The 21,147-nt window shown below is 42.0% G+C and overlaps 1 protein-coding gene across 5 annotated transcripts in view; it reads left to right on the top strand.

The window, feature by feature from the left end:
- Nucleotides 1-21,147, top strand: part of TACC1 (transforming acidic coiled-coil containing protein 1) — a 90,256-nt gene that overhangs the window by 57,359 nt on the left and 11,750 nt on the right. For 2 of the 5 annotated variants that reach the window (XM_038747196.1, XM_038747194.1), the window contains exons 3-8: nucleotides 4,645-5,770; nucleotides 11,606-11,641; nucleotides 13,149-13,209; nucleotides 13,940-14,147; nucleotides 17,089-17,141; nucleotides 20,016-20,144. In XM_038747196.1, coding sequence (XP_038603124.1) covers nucleotides 4,645-5,770; nucleotides 11,606-11,641; nucleotides 13,149-13,209; nucleotides 13,940-14,147; nucleotides 17,089-17,141; nucleotides 20,016-20,144 — 1,613 coding nt within the window. The remainder of the gene's footprint in view (nucleotides 1-4,644; nucleotides 5,771-11,605; nucleotides 11,642-13,148; nucleotides 13,210-13,939; nucleotides 14,148-17,088; nucleotides 17,142-20,015; nucleotides 20,145-21,147) is intronic. The other 3 variants (XM_038747198.1, XM_038747199.1, XM_038747195.1) reach the window with 3 other exon arrangements.

The following is a 21,147-nucleotide window of genomic DNA, read 5'->3' as shown; positions in this document are numbered from 1 at the left end:
GAGTTGAGTTCAGTGAAGAGGGTGGCATTGAAGTTGTCAGTTTGAGTATCTAGAGATACTAGTTTGGATATGGAGACCAAATGGGATGTGATGACTTTAGAAAATTGGAGGAGATCAAAAGATTGGAGGTCTTTGGGAGAGGACCAGGAGAGATTTTCAGGGAGTGGGTGTATGGGAGAGAATACAGGTGAGATGGTTGTAGTGAGATAGAGGGATTTCAGAATTACTGAGGGCTAGCGATTGTACAGTGACTAGAGATGATGAACTTGAGTATGTGTCCATGTCACCATGTGGGTGAGGTGAAGATCAGTATAATGAGGGAGAAAGAGAGGAGGAGAGTGAGAAAGGGATCAAAATAGTTCAAAAAGTTGGAGGAAGGAGTCTGAGGAGATGACTTTGACTAGACAGCGCTTAGTACAGTGCTCTGCACATAGTAAGCGCTCAATAAATACGATTGATTGATTGATTGATTAGACACTGGAGTGAGTGGTAGGGGCTGATGGTATGGGCTTCAAAGGAAGGGAAAGAGAGTGATGGAGAAGGAGAGATGGCATGGAAACCACCAAATTCTCCCTCTTTTCCAGTGAGCCTTGGGGAGTGGGTAAAGATGAGTTCTCACAGGAGAGAGCAACAGAGGAAAATGGGCCTGGGTAGACACAGGTTTCGGTAATGGTGAGGAGGAGCAGAGACTGTGTCAGGAACAGGCCAAGGATGAAGGGGATGTTTCCTGTAATGGAGTAGTAACCTCCGTTCCGCAGGCCACACTGAAGCTGTTGAAAGGGAATGGGAGAATGGGGTAATGTGTGGGGTGGGGTTGGATGGGAGCGAACTGATGCACAAGTGCTTGGTACAGTGCTCTGCACACAGTCAGCACTCAGTAAAGCCATTGATTGACTGGTCTGCCTGTGGTTTGTTGCTTCAACTATTTTTCCTTGAATGTCCCTAGACTGTCTCTAGACTGAGCTTGTTGTGGGCAGGGAATGTGTTTTCTGTTAGATTGTACTATCCCAAGTGCTTAGTACAAGTGGTTTGCACACAGTAAGCATTTAATAAATACAATTGAATGAATGGGCCATCATGCTGGTTTATTTTGTGACTGTTGATCGTATTTATTGAGCACTTTTTGTGTGCAAGTATTGCACTAAGCTCTTGGGAGAGTACAGTACAATAGACCTGGGAGACATGTTCCCTGCCCCCAAGAAGCTCACAATGTAGGTGGGGAGATAGATATTAAAATAAACTATGGATCTGAATGTAACTGCCATAGGGCTGAGGATGGGTTGAATGTCAAATGCCTAATGGGTACAGATCTGAGTCCACAAGTGACACAGAGGGGAGGGCTTACTTGGGGAAACTTTTGCAGGAGATGTGATTTTAATTAGCCTTGAAGGTGGGGAGAATAGTGGTTTGTCAAATATGAAGGATGTGGGGCTTCCAAGCTAGAGGGAGGCTATGGGCAAGGGGTCGGCAGTGGGATAGATAAAATCGAGGTACAGAGAGTAGATCGGCACCAGAGGAGTGAAGCCTGTGGGCTGTGTTATCAAGGAGGATCAACGAGGGGAGAGCTGATTGCATGCCTTAATCCCAATGGTGAGGAGTGTCTGTTTGCCCAGGTGGATGAGTAGCCATTGGAGGGTTTTGAGGAGTTGAGAGATATGGGCTGAATGATTTCTAGAAAAATGATTTGGGCAGCACAGTGAAGTATGGACTGGAGTGGGAAGAAACAGAATTCAGGGATGTCAGTGAGGGGGGCTCATGCACTAACCAAAGCAGAATATTAAGTGCTTGGATTGGCATGGTAACAGTTTGAATTGCGAAGAAAGGGCAGATTTGAGCTTGGTTGTGAAGGTAGAACTAGGATTGAATATGTGGGTTGAATGAGATAGATGAATTGAGGGTAAGGCCAGGGTTCCAACCTTGTGACCCAGGAAAGATGACGGTGTTGTCTGCAGTGTTAGGAAAGTCAGGGGAAAAACAAGGTTTGGGTGGGAATATGAGGAGTTCTGTTTTGGATATGTTAAGTTTGAGGTGTCAGCTGGACATCCAGATAGAGATGTCCCGAAGCCAGGAGAAAATGCCAGGGATCAGACTGGAGGGGAAGAATTGAGAATCCATGTGGAGATGTAGTTGAAGCCATGGAGTGAATACTCATAACTGTGGCTATGTTAAATGCTTACTTTGTGCCAGACTCTGTACTAAGCACTGGGGTAGATACAAGATAATCAGGTTGGACGAAAGCCACATGGCTAGTGGATAGAGCACGGGCCTGGGAATCAGAAGGACCTGCATTCTAATCCCAGCTCTGCCACCTACCTGCTGTGCGACCTTGGGCAAGTCACTTCTCTGTGCCTGTTACCTCATCTGTAAAGTGGGGATCTACCAGGAGCCCCATGTGGGACCTGGACTTTGTCCAAATTGATTAGCTTATGTCTACCCCAGTGCTTAATACAGCGCTTGGCACATAGTAAGTGCATAACAAATGCCATAAGAAATGAGTTCGCCAAAGGAGTGGGTGTAAATAATGAAGAATAAAATTGAGCCTTGAGTGACCCCCACAGAGGGTGGAAGGTGGAGGAGGAGCCTGTGAAAGAGAGTGAAAAGGAGCAGTCAGAGAGATAGGAGGAGAACCTGGAGAGGGCAGCTTCAGTGAAGTCAAAGGCAAATGATGTTTCCTGGAGAATGAATCCTCTAGATGAATCCTCTAGACTGAGAGCTCGGTGTGGGCAGGGAATGTGTCTGTTTGTTGTTGTATTATACTCTCCCAGTTGCTTAATACAGTGCTTTGCACAGAGTAAGCACTCAATAAATACAACTGAATTAATGAAAAGGGGGTGATACGCACAGTCAAAAGCAGTGACATAGTCAAGAAGATTAGGATGGAGTAGAGGCCTTGAACACTTCCAGTGTGAAGAGCATGGTACCAAGTACTTGGGAAAGTTCAGTAGAATTAGAAGACACAATTTCTGCACTCAAGAAACATGCAGTCTAGCCAGAGAGACAGACTCCACCCTCCCCAATCCCCCCAACCCCCAAAATCATTTACTGAATCAAGAGAATGCAATATAAATTATATATATAATATATATATAGTGCAGAAAACACTGGATGCCCCAGTTAGTGTAGCAGAGTGCTCTAGACTATGAGCTTGTTATGGGAAGGGAACATGTCTACCAACTCTTACATTGTACCCTCCCAAGCACTAGGTTCAGTGCTTTGCGCACAGTAAGAGCTCAGTAAATATAATTGATTGTTTACATACATGGGTGTAAAATCTTAAGGATCTACCCGTGTGCATTTCTTTCCCAACCCCAAAAGATCCTCCAAATCAGAATCTCAATGTAATTCACGATCTAATGCTGAAATATTTATTTTTTGTTATTAGCCTTTGGCTCTTTTCCCCGAAGAAGTGGAGTTTTTATTGTTTAGATTTCAGCAACAAATGCTGGTTTTAATTTGACTTTGAAATGCAGCATTAGCATTTGAATCGTTCTGAAGTCTTTGTGGACTTGTGTATTTTTAACTCCCAGACTTCCAAGTTTCTCACAGCACATGAACCTCAAGTCCCACAACACTCACAAATAGTGCCTGTGAATTGTCTTATCTAGATTTGTTTAACTATTCATAGGTTATGAATGTTTATAGAAAAGATATTTTTAAAGTAACTTTGGTCTGGAGGAAAGCTAACTATGCTACTTTCAGCTCTATTGTTGATCCTTTCTGTAAATCAGTCTCCAAAGCTGTATTGCTGCTGTTGCAATATTATTAGTGTGTTTTTTGCAATGTGCTCTTCAGGTAATACAATCATGTAGCATGATAAACATTTAAGTCTTAGTCCCTTTGAGGGTATTTCAAATTCTTAAATCCCTTACAGATTACCTCATTTTAAACTTTGCTCTCTGTTCTACACCCCACTGACAGCACTCTTACCTTTTACAGACATTTCAGCTGAGTTTCCTCAGCTCTTTCCATATCTTTTTGAGGAAAAATTGTATATGTCTATTACAGGTCAAGTTTAAAATCAGGTATTATTTTGAACACTTAGAAATTCCATCTGATGCCCCAAAATACCAGGGAAAAGTTTTTTTTTTTAAATGATGTAGGAATTCTGTAGAATGCCTGAAATTCATAATCAGCTGGTAACATACCCCCAGCTCTCCTAAAATGTGGGGTCATATTCTTGGAAAACTTTCATCGTAGCATTCACTGTGTCACTGTGTTTGTTGCTACAGGTTTGTGCACAATCTTTTTTTTTCCAACATTGCCAGAAGCAGTGTCCAAATGGGCTCATGCTTTCGTTACAAGTGTTTCCTAATTCCCAGTGTTTTAGTGAAAACATATATGATAGAACTGAGCATCCAGCTCCTCAGTTACTGCAAGGAAAAAAAAAGACCTCTGGCAAAGATAAAGTTTATGATCTATCCCCCTGCTCAAATGTTACTATCTACAGGCTGAACATTACTTTGTCATCCAGATAGATTCAGGGTGGCATGTGGTAGTTGTCACTAGCAACCTTCCCAGAAAGCTCTCAGAATTTTCTTGAAGCAAAGGAGGGAAGAGCTATCCTGTTTTGTATTTGGCAAAGAGGAGGTACAGACCATCTTCTGACAAACGTGTTTAATGGACTGCTTTTGTGTTTGGTTTTAGAGTTGCAGGAAGATGATGAACAACCGATAGCAGAAGTTTCTGAAAAATCTTTGCCGGAGACATGCCCTGGGCCCCCCAAGAATGAAGTGCAGGAACACTGTCCAGACCCTAACTCCAGCCAGAATTTTAGAGTAGAAAGTGATGTAGAAGTTGGCACCATTTCAGCAGTGACTCCACCTTCCCCAGAAGCCAAGAGGTCTGAGGGTATCCTGGCAGTTGAGGAGCACGAGACATCCACAGATGAATCCACAGGACTCCAAGTTGGGGCAGTGACCACAGGTGATATGGTGTTTCCACATGGGGGTCCCACAGACACCGAACTGAAGACTGGTCCATTGACTTCAGAGTCTGGGCCTTGCAGGAGCAAGCTCAAGAAACCCAAGCCCATCAGTCTGAGAAAGAAAGTGACCACAGGAGAGCAGCCAGAAATTGAAACCGTGGTGGAGGTGCCACCTCTCCACAAAGCATCCTATACATTCAACCCAGATGACTTTGATGAGAATACTGATCCCTTTGGGAGAGAAGATGCCGAGATCCAGAATACTCCCCCCTCAGCGAAGAAAGTCCCAACAAGCTCCAGTGGTGGCACCGATGACTCAGGGGTGGAGTTGCAGGAGGACTCCGGAAGCTCTCCTTTGAAAATGGAATTTGATTTTCCAGAAGGCATGGAAAACCCAGAAGCTAAAGCCGCCCCTGCAAAGAAACTTGGCCGAAAGTTAGTCAGTAAACTGACCCCTAGAAGACAAAAAGAGGGAATCGGCAGGCCACCATGTGGGGAAGTAACTGCAGGGCCAACCAAGGAGGAAGTTCTTCCCAAAGGCACCTCCAAGCTGGATCCCACCCAATGGGATGACCCCAACTTTAACCCCTTTGGGGGCAAGTCCACTTTGCAGAACTCCCCACCACTCCCAAAAGGGTCATATCATTTTGACCCTGATAACTTTGATGACTCCATAGATCCCTTTAAACCTACCAATTCTTTAACCAATACTGAACGAGCTGATTTTTGTTCTAATGCCAGTCATCATGTCAATGAAATCTTAGACTCCCAGCCATATGAAGTACAGGGCGAGGACATGAAGAAAGGGAAAGCATCACCCAAGAAGGCAAAGTCGCGTTTAATAACGTGAGTCAGGGTGGGTACCGGGTTTGCTCTTTGAAATCCTTCTTGGAATGTGACTGGCAGGCAGCAGTTGTGGAACTGAGATTCCACCGTTTAGTTCTGAGAGAGGGTGAATCCATGATGCTTTTAAATTTTCATGTATTGCTCACTACTTCTGCCCCCAAATTTAGATTTAACAGTCTAGATAGAGTCAGATCATCAAATGATCCTTGGTTCCTGCTTTGTTCTTGTATAATTGACATGTAAGGGCTGTATTTCTCTTTCTCACCTGGTCCATGTCCTGCAGGAAAGAATCGTTTAAAAAAGTAATGTGACCTCAGTGCTTGTGGACTTCCCAAATCTCAGCTCAGGGATTAAGAAGGGAAGGGTACATATGAGTTGTTAGCAAGCAGAAATATTTGTATTCTGGAATAGTGTACTGGACACATGCACCCATAGGTGAGTTTCACTATCAGTGGTGTCCTTAAGAACTCCAGCTCTTGAGCATGCTCATGTGCACACACACACATACACTCACTCTCTCTCTCTCTCTCTCTCTCTCTCTCTCTCTCTCTCTCTCTCTCTCTCTCTCTCTCTCTCTCTCTCTCTCTCTCTCTCTCTCTCTCTCTCTCTCTCTCTCTCTCTCCATACGTATACACAATATGATATACTGGAGATACTCCATGAAACACAAAACCCATACCAAAAAGGAGCCTGATGAAAGTATAACGAAGAGCTTGAGGGGGGAAAAGGGTTTCCTAGGGACCTTCAGATATGCACAACTTAAGCTGTGATTGAGATAATGAACATGGGTTCTGACACCTGTGGATGAAATTTCCATGGGTCATTCTGGAGTTTCTTCATAATTAGAGAAACGAATCACATGTAGTAGAATGATTATTCCGCTTTTGAGCTGCTTGAACCATAAAAATTCATCTTATTTAAAGCCCCTTCATGCTTGTAGCACATGAGAAGAATCATACAAAAATTAACCTAAAAAGAAAATTGTCCATACTTACCATAGCTTACAGCATAGGGATGTACTTAAATGTAGGTCTTGGACTCCTGCCTCCTTTTCACCTCACCAAATATTTCAAAATAGTAATCAATCAATGGTATTTACTGAGTGCTTACTGTTTGTAGAGCACTGTCCTACAACAATACAATAAGCAATATTTACAGAAGTCACGTATCCCCTTTCCAACATTCTTTACATGATCTTAATTGCTACACAAATGTGAGGTTTCTGGGAGCAGACCTGTTTGCTTGCTCTATATTTGCTGTATATGGTGGATTTTTTTTCCTTAATGCTTCTCCTGCCAAATCTCAGCAGTCAATGAATCAATGATTTTTATTCAGTGCCTCCTAGGTGTAGAGCACTCTGCTAAGTGGTATTTCTTAATTGTGGTATTTAAGCACTTACTCTGTGTCAAGCACTGTTCTAAGCACTGGGAAAGAAGCAAGATAGATCAGACTATAACTGTCTCACAGGGTTCACAATTTAAGTAGGAAGGAGAACTCACATTGAATCCCTATTTTACAGATGAGGTAACTGAGGCACAGAGAATTTAAATAACTTGCCCAGGGTCACGCAGTAGGCAACATGGTGGACCCAGGATTAGAACCCAGGTCATCTGACTTCCAGGCCATGCTTAATTGGTGGGAAAGCAGCATGTTCTAGTTGATAGAGCTCGGGCTTGGGGGTCAGAAGGATCTGGGTTCGAATCCCAGCTCCAGCACTTGTCTACTGTGTGACCACGGGCAAGTCACTTAACTTCTCTGTGCCTCAGTTACCTCATCTGTAAAATGGGAATTAAGACTGTGGGCTAGGGACTGTGTCCAACCTGATTAACTTGTATCTACCCCAGCTCTTAGAACAGTGCTTGACACATTGTATCGCTTAACAAATACCAATATTATTATTAGACTCTATATGATGGGGTTTTTTTTACTTAATGTTTCTCCTGCTAAATCTCAGGCCCTATTTGCAAAGTCCTGGTGATTTCTTGAAATTTTTGAAACTGCAGTCTCTCAGGCCAAATGGGTAACAGCATCCTCTCTCTTATCTATCTACTGTAACTGCTTATCAGCAGTTTCAAACAGAACAGCAAGCAAGCCGTCAATGAAGAGATTAGAATGTAGAGAGAGGGACAACAACATGTTCCTAGTTATTCATTATAGACAAAGGAGAAGTGACTGTTCAAAACTGGGTTCTTTTCTTCTAAGGTTGAGCAATAATAATAATTGTGGTTTTTGCTAAGCAATTACTATTTGCCCATGCACTGAACTAAGTGCTAGGGTAGATAGAAGATAAATCAGGTTGGACACAGTCCCTGTCACATATGGGGCTCACAGTCTAAATAGCTGGGGGAACAGGTATTGAATTCCCATTTGACAGATGAGGAAACTGAGCCACAGAGACAATGAGTGTCTTGCCCAAGGCCACACAGCAGGCAGTGGAAGTGCTGGGATTAGAACCCAGGGCCTTTGACTCCCAGGCGCGTTCTCTTCCCACCAGGCCACCCTGCTTCTTGAACAGGGAAGATTGGTTGGGGATATTTATTCATTCATTCATTCAATCGTATTTATTGAGCGCTTACTGTGTGCAGAGCACTGTACTAAGCACTTGGGAAGTACAAGTTTGCAACATATAGAGACAGTCCCTACCAGTAGGATGTATATGCAGGGACCCTCAGGCTTAAGGTAGAGAGGGTGACAGTTCCAAGAAAGCAAAAGTGCTAGACAAGCACAGGTCCATCTCCAGTCCAAATGCTCCTAAGCTTTGTTCAGTGCTTTATACATTTAAGTGCTTTATACTTGGCCTTTAAGAAATGTTGCTAAATAATAGTAGTAGTAATAACCCTAGCCCAGTCCCAGGTATAGAGAAATACAATGTAATCATTGACTGGCAGACAGTTACTACAGTTTTAACTTCCTTGAGCTTTGGAGACTATTGTCTTGACTTGGCTTATGCCATCAAGTCGTTTCTGACCCATAGCGACACCATGGACACATCTCTCCCAGAATGCCCAGCTCTCCATCTGCAGTCATTCTGGTAGTGTATCCATATAGTTTTCTTGGTAAAAACACAGAAGTGGTTTACCATTGCTGCCTTCTGTACAGTAAACCTGAGTCTCCTCCCTTGACTCTCTCCCATGCCACTGCTGCTCAGCATGGGTGAGATTTGACTTATAGCAGATTGCCTTCCACTTGCCAGCCACTGCTCAAGCTAGGAACGGAATGGACATGTCTCTGCTTGACTCTCTCTCCCGTAGCCAAGACGGTAGAGTACTGGAAACTCTCCAGGTGCGACCCTGAGAGGGGTTGGAGGCTATTACCAGAGTTCAAAGGGAAATCCATTTAATAGGTTTACTTGAAGAAATGCATACTTTACCCAATTAGCTTGACTTTCTCTATTCTTCTTAATTCCTTTTCAGTTATTTGTACTGCTTGTGATGCTTTGAGTCCCATGTAACATTTTCTTTTGTGAGAGCTGTCTTGTCTTGCATGCCTTAAGGTTTGGAAACCCTGTGCCTGTTAGTGAGGTTTACATGGAAGCATTGGTAAGGGTCATTTGGAGGATTAAACAGGCCATGATTTAAGGTGGTAAAATGTGAATGAGGTAAGATTTGTTCCTGGGGGAGGGGGGAGGCAGGAAGGGGAATATCACAACATATGCAGGTGTCATCTCCCAGAAAAGTTAAGGTGAGTGTTCAGGTAGTGAGAATTACTGTTGCCTGTGGTGTTTCTCACCTGAACCTGTGTAGAATACACCTCTCTTGGTGTACTTACTGATTCAGTGTGACATAATGGCTCTCTCATCCAGCACCTCTGGTACCCATGGTTACATAGAGATGTTTCCCTCATTGCTCTCCTATACAGATTCACTCACTGCCTCCTTGCATCTTCCATGAAAGAGGGAGGGAAAGAAAGAAAAGGAGGAAGGGAGGGGTCTAGGCAGCTTCTGTTGTTTTTTACTCAAAGATTCTTTAATGTACTGAAACTTCTGATCATGAATTATTCTCCGTGTCCACCGAGAAGTGGGGAAGAGGAAATGTGATTAAATTTCAGCAGGGAAAATTCTGATAGGACATAAGCAAGAACATATGCTAACATTGTTGAAGACGTAACTACCTAAAGTAAAGATATGTGGCAAATTTACACAAAGAGTTTTTTTTTTACTCAAAGATTTTTCAATGGTACTGGGACTGCTGTTGATGAAGACCCTCTTTCATAGAACTGACAGTGACTAAAAAGAATGGTCATTTACATTGAAATGATGTAGCTAGGTGAATCTATCCCACTCTTGGAAGGATCCCATGCAAGATGACTGGAATCCAAGATAGCTGTGTACCTAACCAAGTACCTTGCTGCCATAGGGCACAAGCAGTTAGCACCAATACTTCCAGGCTTCTGGGAGGTGGGAGGAAGGAGTTGGTGGTCCTGCTTGCACTCTGCCCACTAACAGTGTGGCTTAGTGGATAGAGCACAGGCCTGGGAGTCAGAAGGTTATAAATTATAATCCTGGCTCTGCCACATGTCTGCTGTGTGACTTTAGGCAAGTCACTTCACTTCCCTGGGCCTCAGTTACCTCATCTGTAAAATGGGGATTAAGAATGTGAGCCCAATGTGGGACAGAGACTGTGTCCAACCTATTTCAGTGTTTAGAACAGTGCTTGGCACATAGTAAGCACTTAACAAGTACAATAATAATAGTAATTATTATTTTTACCAATGTTGTGTGTGCTCGCCATGATAAATGAGGCTAATACCTGCCCCCAAGCTTATCTCAGGGGATACCCTGAGAGTGAATGAGATCAAATATAGGGATATTAGGAGCTTCTTGGGAGAAAGCTACTGAATAAATTCAAGTTATAGTGATATTTTAACTCATGCATTGTCTTTCAAGGTAGTTTAGTCTTCTCTTATGCTCAGCAGTGAAATATGACTTTTAATCCTCATAGAACCTCCCTCACATTTTTTAGGGGTACTGGAGGAGGTGGATTATTGCAGTTAGTATAAAATAAGGGAACAATAATACATTCACTATATTTCTGTTCATACTAAATGCTGCTCATAATGGTGTTAGCTTTTTTCATGGTGAAGCATTTGACCTATTTTTCTCCGTGTCCAACCAGGACTGGAGAGGAGGAAATGTGCTTAAATTTCAGCAGGGAAAATTTTGATAGGATGTAACTAAGCAAGAACATTTGGTAATTTATCACTTTAAAAAAAAAGCAGCTCCTTAAAAGTTAAGGTCTGGCAAATTGTATGTGCCCTTTTTGCTCTCTGGATGAGTAAACACAGTAATGAGTTACCAGAGGAGGTTGTAGTGCCTCCATCCATAAGGAATGATTAGATAACCATCTTTGCTGGCTGGTTTTGTCGTGACCAGCCTGGAACATGAGGCTTGACCAGATGAGCTCTTCCAACTCCTGTGATTGTATGAGCAGAAGGTGCATCATTTGGAAATTCCTTTCCAGCTACAAAAATGTCTGGATAAGCTTTATTTTCTTGCTGAGCAGCAAAATAAAAAATGATACTTCCTTGGGGTGGACAGAATGGTGCCCTGAAGTGCCATTTTACATAGCACTGAGTTTTGTTGTGTATTGATTTTTTTAAAAGGGCAGAACATGCTATATATAACCTCATAATAAGTAATTGGGGTGGTGGGGTGGGGTTGTGATCATTCATTCTTCTGCAGTGACATCCATAGTCTGGGCATCTTTTATCCGCATTCACCCCACAGAACGGACTGTGCAATCTTTCTACCAGGCAAGAGATGATATCCTGGTCTTTCACATGACTTTTTTTTCTCCATCTGTCTGTTTCTCTCTGTCTAATTTTTTGGTGCTTCAGGACTACTGAACAAGTGAAATTTCTCTGTTTTCTGTTGTAAGTACACTTTCTGTGGTTTTGATTTGTTTCTGGCGTCTGTTGGAATTCTTTCTCCCCTTTCATCTCTTCACAGCATGCTGGCACCCAGCTCTTGAGTTTAGTTTTTTGATTGGTGCCCGCTGCATTTCAAACCCCACTTCATAAGCCAGCTTAGCCTTGCAGTTGTATGTATGTGAAGGAATGGAAACTGGTCAGTAGCCCTAGACTGTGTGCTTTCTCTCATAGCATGGCACTTGTGTATTGATGGCCCTAAGATTGATAAAATAAGTGCTGACTTTTGGTTTGAAAACTACTGTTTGAGCCCAACCCTCAGTAGTTTTTGTGAGTAGTTTGGAAAGAGAAGGCTTTTAGTGATTAAATACCTCCATAAATGCAGCATTTCCTACAGATTCACATTGTTATGAATATTAAAATGAGGCTATTGGGGAGAAGAGACTCATAAATACAGATTTATCACCCATACACATTTTCAGATTCTATTCTGAATATTATTGCCTTTAGGCATTTTGTCATTAAATGATGGAAGAAGAAAGTTGTGTTTTATGTATTTATATATATATATATATATATATATACATACACACATACATGTGTACATATATTCTTATCCAGTACATCTGTACATTCCTTCCTTCCTTCCAGCCCTCCCTACCCACAATAATTCGATCAGCTATGACAGTGCAGAATCTTGCCGCAACCAATAGTAACGAGTACATTCTGTTTCAAAGTAACAAGTGGTCTACAAACTGTTTTCTGTTCTCTGTTTGTTCCCCACCCCCCCCCAAGCTTGGACTGTATACCCAATAAAAGATGTTTATTTTTTGTTCTTTCCTGCTACTTAATAGAAAATAATAGCAGAATTACATGGAATACTCAAACATTTTTGACTCATGGTTTCTTGTTGACTAATTCCTCCTCAGTCAGGATAGGGAGGTTACTCGTAAGAATAACTTTTCCTGTGAGTGCAATAATACGACCAATGCAATTTCGAGAGAATTGTTCCTGTACAATAGTTTTCAATAATTTCTCCTCAAATAGGACAGGGAGGTTATTTTTAAGAATAACTTTTTTGATGAATGCAAAAATGAAACCCATGCAATTTCTAGAGAATTGTACATTAGTTTTCAATAAATGTTAAAGTTGCCTTCATGTAAGTGTTAAAGTTGACTTGGGTTCTGAGCTGCCAGTATGAATAGTCCCCAGGATTAGAGAATGCCGTCAAAGAGCATTAGAGTTAAGGTACTGCATTTTGCTTAGCTATAGGAGAAGTACGGCTGTCCTGAAGCCTGTTAGAATGTGTTGAAGAGTGGCTTTGCTTTTCTGGTCTGTGTCCCTTTTGTGGGGAATAGGCTCAGTGATCTGGCAGGCCTTTTTCATTTGTAATTTCTGGACCTATGATTTTTGCAGTACCATATGCTTCAGCCTATATCTGCACACACTGTCTCTCCATCCTAAACCTTGGATTTATGAACATCATTCTGAATGGGTTTGTTTCTCTTGGCAGGAGCGGCTGTAAGGTGAAGAAATATGAATCTCAGTCCCTTGTTTTGGATGTGCATGCTCAGGTATATCTAAGTCCTACAATCTATGAATCACACAGACCATAAGGCGGGGGTGGGTGGTGGGGGGAGTTGGTGATCTTGTAAATTCCAGAAATTGGACCATATAAAACCCTTCTGTTTTCCAGTTTAAATGCCCAAGGGAGAGCTGGTTTACTGCTGTTTAGCCAGTTGAACAGCCAGAATTTTGGGAGCACCTGCTGAGACAGTGCCTTCAGTAGGGAAGACTTCTGACCAGAGAACCACCATCCTACATGGTGGAGGCCTCAGTAGGATTCTGAACATGGCTGGTTAACATGGGCACCAAAGGCCACTGTGACTATCAAGGCAGTTACTAGAACTAGTCTGTAGAAATCGCAGATGTTCTGGTCTATGGTGCCACTGGCACTATGCTCTGGTCATTTTGACCATAAATGTGTTTTGTACATGAAATTCCCAAATGCAATTTGTAGTACATGACTATTCACCTGTTGCTCCTATTATCCCAGCAGAAACATTCCTGGCAGGAGCAAGAGAGTGCAAATAGCACTTTGCAAACCATTAGCACTGTAGTCATTTCCTTTGCATAGAGTCTCATGTCACCCGACTAAGCCTCATCAGTCATTAACTTTGTGACAAGAGATGCCATCTGGCCAATTTATTGAATGCCCCCCCCCCCCCCACCTTTTAATGCAGTGAGCTTCAGTGAATGTCTTTGAAGAATATATTTCCTCTGGATTTTCCCATTGCTTGTTAGGGTGACGGAGCAGTGATCTCTCAAGCCCCAAACATTTCTAATAGGGATGGCCATGCCACTGATGAAGAGAAACTGGCCTCCACTTCATCCAGCCAGAAACCTTCCAGAGCTGAGGTGAAAGGTGAGCCAGAAGACGACCTGGAGTACTTTGAATGTTCCAATGTTCCTGTGTCTACCATAAATCATGCGTTTTCATCCTCAGAAACAGGTATGGAAATCTCTACATCTATCTGTCTTTCTAGAACATTCTTAAAGCTTCTAAAAGCAAAGCAAGGGATGCAACGAGGCCTAGTAGAAAGAACCCAGTCCTGGGAGTTGGAGGACCTGCGCTCTAATCCCAGCTCTGCCACTTGTCTGTTGTGTGACCATGGGCAATTCACTACTCTGTGCCTCATCTGTAAAATGGGCATTAAGACTGTGAGCCCCATGTGGGACATGGACAGTGTCTAACCTGATTAGGTTTTTATCTACCCTAGGACTTAGTACAGTAATTGGCATATAATAATCACTTATCAAACACCATAAAAAAGTGGATCCTATCAAAGCAATACTTGTCTTGTGAAGAAAGATCAAAGGGGTTGTTGTTCTTTAACCTAGTGAAGAGAACACTGAAGATGGTGTTTGGCCAGTACATCTTCATCTAAAGAAATAGTGATCATCTCGTGTCTACCCCAGTGCTTAGTGCAGTGCCTGGCACATAATAAGTGCTTAACAAATACTATTTTTTAAAAAATCATGCACAGAGACTGCTGTTTTGAGTGGAGATGGAGGAAAAAAGCAAGTTGCAGCCGGGGGATATAGATTTGATTTTTAAAGTAGTTTTATGTGGTATAAATTACTAGAGGCTAAAGCAGATTACCAGGGAAGTGTGTAGTACCTCTGGTCCCTTAGTTTTTGTGAAATAGAATTATTAGGTGTGGTGCTTGCTGAGATAGTGGTGGACCAGAGATCCATACTTCCTGCCGTGGTTTGGTTCATTCACAGAGAGGTCTGTGAGCACACCCCCAGAGACCCTGCCTCATATGCCAAGAGACCCCTGACATGTTGCAGTCAATCAACAGTATTTATCGAGTGCCTGCGGGCAGGCCACTGTACTCAGCATTTGGTATTGTATAAGAGTGGTAAAAGACCATAATAATAATTATGGTATTTGTTAAGCGCTTACTATGTGCCAAGTGCCCTTGGAGATTTCAATTTCACAACATCGTATGTGGCTAAGCATCACCTGGGCATGTTCCAAGGCTGAACAAAGATATAGCAATCAAAAGTGGGGCCCAAAAATTCTTGGGGTACCTTGAGGTGTTTCACAAATCGTAGATGCATGGGTATTGTTTGGGAAGTAATGGACAAGTGATGTGGTCCTGCCAGGCAAGGATTCCTTAGATACCTTCTGGCAAGTCACAAGAATCTGTCTTTAAGTACTGGAGCATGCAGGTGTGTACAGTGAAGAAATCCTCTGCTAATGGCTGTTGTTTAATATATGAAAATTGGGTGAAATAAAATGATTTACCTCATATTTTGATGCTTTTAAATGTTAGTGTGCTTGTGCATACATGTGACTGTGAGCCCGTTGTTGGATAGGGACCGTCTCTATATGTTGCCAACTTGTACTTCCCAAGTGCTTAGTACAGTGCTTTGCACACAGTAAGCTCTCAATAAATATGATTGAGTGAATACTTATATAGATAGATAGAAATGTGAACCAAACTGGACACTGCCTATTGAAACCACTTCCTTATTTAAAATGCAAAGCTTAGCAAACCTTGATGTAAGAAAAAATTTATCAACGGTGTTTGAGTGCTTACTGTGTGCAGAGCACTGTGCTAAGCACCTGGGAAAGGACACTTTTTCTCCTGAACAGATGCCTCTTGCCGTTGAGTATATGGTACAAATCCTTCCCTTTTGTATTTCCTAATGTTCTGCAGTCCATTTCAGCATTTCAGTTGTCAGATGAAGTTTGGAACTTTGTTCCCAAAACATATGTTAAAACCGAGATTCTTTTTAGCAATAAGACATTTAGTTCAGGATTTTTTTGTATACCTTTGGGATTGCATAAACATTTGCACACCTGTGTATGTTTAAGATAGTTAGCACTAGAGACCTGTGTAGGGTGATTTATAGTATCTAACATATCTATACATTGCATAATCCTCCATTGATTTTGTCCATAAATAATTTCTTGGTACCAGGTAATTTGGGTTCTCTTCCTCCCTCCTCAAACATAGGCCAAGAAAGAATTCCCAGTCTCCCCTCAAGCTGACTTTAATCCTGTATTCCAGAGCTTGGGGTCCCCTGAATAGATGTTGCTGATCTCATTTTTCACCGTTTTTCATGCAAGCTCACTTCCTGTTCTCCCCACCCAACCCCAACCTCCCTGAACAGGAAGTGCTGTGCAGAAAGAAACCCATGGAGGTGTTTGGCTAAATATCTGGACACTCCTTCACAATATTCATTTCCCTTCCAGCTTTTAATGATAATAATAATGGCTTTTACTAAGCGCTTACTATGTACAATGCACTATTGTAAGCGCTGTGGGAGATACAAGGTGATCAGGTTGTCCCACGTGGAGCTCACAGTCTTCATCCTCATTTTCCAGATGAGGTAACTGAGGCCCAGAGAAGTTAAGTGACTTGCCCAAAGGCACACAGCTGACAATTGGCGGAGCCGGGATTTGAACCCATGACCACTGACTCCAAAGCCCATGCTTTTTCCACTGAGCCATGCTGTTTCTTGCAGTTCTGAGTTTCTTGATATTACTAGGGTTCTGAACTGCAGATCCTCAGAACAACTCCCTGAAACACTTTTCTGGACCCAGGCATAAAATGCCCTGTGTTTCCCGCTTCTCACATCTACGATTGTGGCCTCTTGAAGTCCAGTACACATTGACTCACCAACACAAGGGGGCAGCCCTTCCTCTCTGTCCCTTACAAATTCTGTGAGATGCTTGCCTGATTCATTCAACCCACTCCTTGCTTGGGAGCATTATGGACGCCTAGCTCTGAACGACAGAACTGTCGACAAAGTGCTCTTCTATGAGTATACAAATATGATTGCTGAGCCTTCCCAGGGACATATTTTCAAAAGGCTTTCTCCTAGGGATGAAAATAATTGACTTCCTGATAAATCTTCAAAATTTTTTTTCTGTTTAGGTTTAGAAAAGGAAACGTGCCGACAGATGGATAAAGATGGATCCAGCGTATCTGTAAGTCTAGAAGCTTTGGTTCACATTTCTATGCTTACCCTATCCTTATGACCATAAGTTATACATTTATAGGGACACGAAAGCTGCCTTTTTGTGTGCTAACCAGAATATGGAATATAGGGAAAGTATCCAAAGAAAAAGTAAAGAGACATTTTTTGTCTCCTCTGTGGATTCATTGTATGTAGTTTGTCATAGTAAATTCCACAAATTCGTAGAAATGGTCACATGTTATTTTTAAACACTTTTTATTTAGATTAGGATGTGATCCTTACACAAATCACGGCTCAAGTCCTTTCCCCATAAACAAGGACAATAGTTTTCTTCAAAATAAAGGTAGTCTGTGTCCTGAAAAAGTTGTCTCCAATGTGATTATCAATCAACGTATTTATTGAGCGCTTACTGTGTGCAGAGCACTGTACTATCTTGTGTCTATCTCAGTGCTTAGAACAAATGCTTGACACATAGCAAGAACTTAACAAATGCCATTATTATTATTATTAGAAGGAGAATGGAGTGTTCATGTTACCTTTTTTGCCATTCTCAGCCAATCAACAGAGGTAGTGAAGGTTAATATCTGGCCTTGAGCAGAAAGACTCCTACAAACTCTGTCTTCAGGGAGGCAGTTATAAGGAAGCTGGGAGAAAGGAAATAGCATTATTGAGAATATAAAATCTCCTGTAAATCAGTCAGTAGAGGAGATATCACATATTATGACATTTTGAAAAATCAAGCTTCTTGAGGCAAAGTCATTTCCATTTCCTGGCATGTAGGAGAGTACAAAGCAACCCCTCTAATACAGTGTTTTTTGTTTTGTTTTGGTTTGTTTTCCCCATAGGAATGTGCCTTTCTCAGGGTTTGTGTATTGTATTGAGCCTTCAGATATAATTGAGAGTCAGAGAAACAGGGCAGAAGGAAAGATCCAGCTAGATGTATAATTGTGGATGCACATTCCCATATCCTTTGGAAACAGGCTAGCACACAGAACTGAATTTATTGAAGTAAAAATTGCTTGAGTAAAATTATTGACCTTTTAAAAGTCGAAGATGAGCCAATTGGTGGGGAGGGGGGGGGCAGGGGGGAGGTTGTGTGTATGTGTTTGTGCATGCGAATGCGAGCATGCCAGGGTGGGTGAATGATTGAAAAAAAATGCATCCTGGCAGAGTCATTTCAGCTCCTTAAGAGACAAAAGCAGGTGATAATGGGAGCTTGTTTGGGACCTATTCAGTGACCCTGATTTTCCCCAGTGGCATTAGCAAAGCAGAATAAGGGAAGGTACTTTCAATTTATCTGAGAATTAGCAGCCAGAGCTCAGGTAATTGATTTAAAAATAAAAATAGTGGCATTTGGTATGTGCCACACAATACTAAGCTCTGGGGGGCAGGGGGGTGCGGTGGCCGGTAGATGTATTGAACAAAGATCCTGTCCCACATGGGATTCATGGCCTAAATAAAAGGGAGAAAAGAGAGCTAACCCCCCATTTTACAGATGAGAAAACAGAGGCACAGAGAAGTTAAGTGATTTGCCTCGTCATGCAACAGGCAAGAGCAGAGCTGCGTTTAGAACTTATGTCCTCTGACTCCCGGGTGTATAGTTTCGACTAGGCCATGCTCTGGTTTACAGTGGTTCTATCTGCATTGCAAAACTGGATTGAATTTGCGGTTCTCCACTGTTTTGGGGGGAACTATCCCATATAATAAGGGCACAGTCAATCAATGGCACTTATGAGTTCTTACTGTGTGCAGAGCACTGTACTAAGCACATGGGAGAGTGCAATGGAGTAAACAAACAGAACCCCTGCCCTCAAGGATCTTGCCATCTAGGAGGGAAAATAAACACTAAAATAAATTACAGATAGGGAAAGCAACCAAGCTTAAAGAAATGTACATTGTATTGTGTATAGAGCCAAGTAGAGGCAATGTAATATTGGGGTCAGAATTTTCATCTGATCATTTGTCACCAAAACCTTCGTAGCTTAGAAAATTTTCATTCCAAAATTTGGTTTTAAACTAGTACAATCCAGAATTCAGAAGTAAGCTTCATCCAGTTCACCTGTGAGGGTTTTGGTCTTGGCAATCCTCATAGTAAAGAACACTTGCATTAAATTCTTTACACTTGGGATTATATCCCAGGTGTCCTAGCTCTAGGCCACACTTCTTTCCACAACTGTTCTTTCAACATCACATCCCCTTCTATCTAGAGAGATGTGCATTGTAGAAATAATTTTCCCTAGTTCCCCAACAGCATTTTGTATAAAACCACTGAGAAAACTCAAGTTTTAGGAGAACAGTCTGTATTTTAAATTCTGTATCAAGAGAACTTTGGTATTGCAGGTTTACTGAATTCCCGAAGTCATAGTTATTGGATATATTATGATTCATCATCTTTTTTCACTCTTGGGGAAGTTGTGGGGACAGGTGCAAGATTATAAAAACCTGGCATAAGTTCTGTATCCTAAGCTCAAAGAACAATTTTTCCCCCCCGCCGCCTCCCTCCCCCTGTTTTTAAAATCCATGTGAAAACTGGTCCTTCAGTGACCTCTGTAGCACCTCCAGAGTTAGCCTCTACAGTTCTGACAAGGAAGGGGAAAAAAACCGTGGGCAGTAATCTCAATACATTCTGGGAAGGATCATTCGGATCCACAATGTGTAGAAGTTGCAGTAGGCTTTTGCCTCAAGTTAAATTTTTCGCCCCCCAGTAGTAGTTTTATCATGCAGAATGCAACTAAATATGTTGTCTATAAACAGTACAGTCCTCAATGGCTGAGTTTTGTCATTTACTTTGTATTCTCCTTCAGCACTAGATCAGTAATTAATAAATGCTCCTACTGCTGATGATTTGAGTTTTTGAAATTGTGATTCTTTTTTTTTCCCACAGGGTGTGTCCGATCTGCAGTCATTAGAGAAAGCTCCTGTATCTGTGGCCTGTGGAGGTGAAAGTCCTTTGGATGGCATTTGCCTCAGTGAATCAGATAAAATGGCAGTCCTCACCTTAATAAGAGAGGAGGTAATGGCATTTAAAATCACCACTCAAATGGTTTGGTAAAAGTGTAGGAAGCAGTAGATAGATTTCTTTTTTTGCCTGATTGACCTGCAACTTCCAAAACTCACCTGAGAGACTGTGAGCCCTGTGTGCAAAAGGGACTGATTAACTTTTATCTACCTCAGCTTTCAGAACAGTGCTCGATATCTGGTAATAATAATAATAATAATAATGATGGCATTTATTAAGCACTTGTTATGTGCAAAGCACTGTTCTAAGCGCTGGGGGTGGGTACAAGGTAATCAGCCTGCCCCACAGGGGGTTCACAGGCTTCATCCTCATTTTACAGATGAGGGAACTGAGGCCCGGAGAAGTGAAGTGACTTGCCCAAAGTCACACAGCTGACAATTGGCAGAGCTGGAATTTGAACCCATGACCTCTGACTCCAAAGCCCAGGCTCTTTCCACTGAGCCACGCTGCTTCCCCTAAATGGTAAATGGTTAAATGGTAAGCATTTAACAAATACCATGCTAATCTAAGGAACTCTGCAGAAAGTAGCATTGATACTGTGAGACTAATGTCCTCAGAGAGAAATGCAGGGTTTCATTCGTGCTTGCTTTCCTCCCTTCCTTTCACCACCAGCACCTTAGACCAGTGAGGTTGATACAGCACCTCTAATTGTATGTGTGGGTTTTTAAAAAAAGGAAATAAAAGGAGGATAAAAAAACAATGTCTTAAATATAAACCAATTGGTAGGATGTTGTAGCATTTTGTTAAAGCCTGTCATTCAGGTGTCCTTGGCTTCCATCTTGTACCACCTAAAGGTTTTCTGGTGGCAGAGTGGGGAAGCTTGGTGGGAGAAGCAGCTGGTGGATCCAGAATGGAGAACAAATCGATGCTTACAAAGGCACAGCAAATTCTAATAACAAAAAGTCCCATTCGCTAAAGGCAACTTCAGTTATGTAAATCAAACAACTTATCCCCATTTTCTCACAGTAAAGCAAGCTTTATGGTGGTTGAACAAACA

This window comes from Tachyglossus aculeatus, chromosome 5, assembly GCF_015852505.1.
Source record: "Tachyglossus aculeatus isolate mTacAcu1 chromosome 5, mTacAcu1.pri, whole genome shotgun sequence".
Lineage (NCBI taxonomy): Eukaryota > Metazoa > Chordata > Mammalia > Monotremata > Tachyglossidae > Tachyglossus > Tachyglossus aculeatus.
This window is presented reverse-complemented; position numbering and strand designations above follow the sequence as displayed.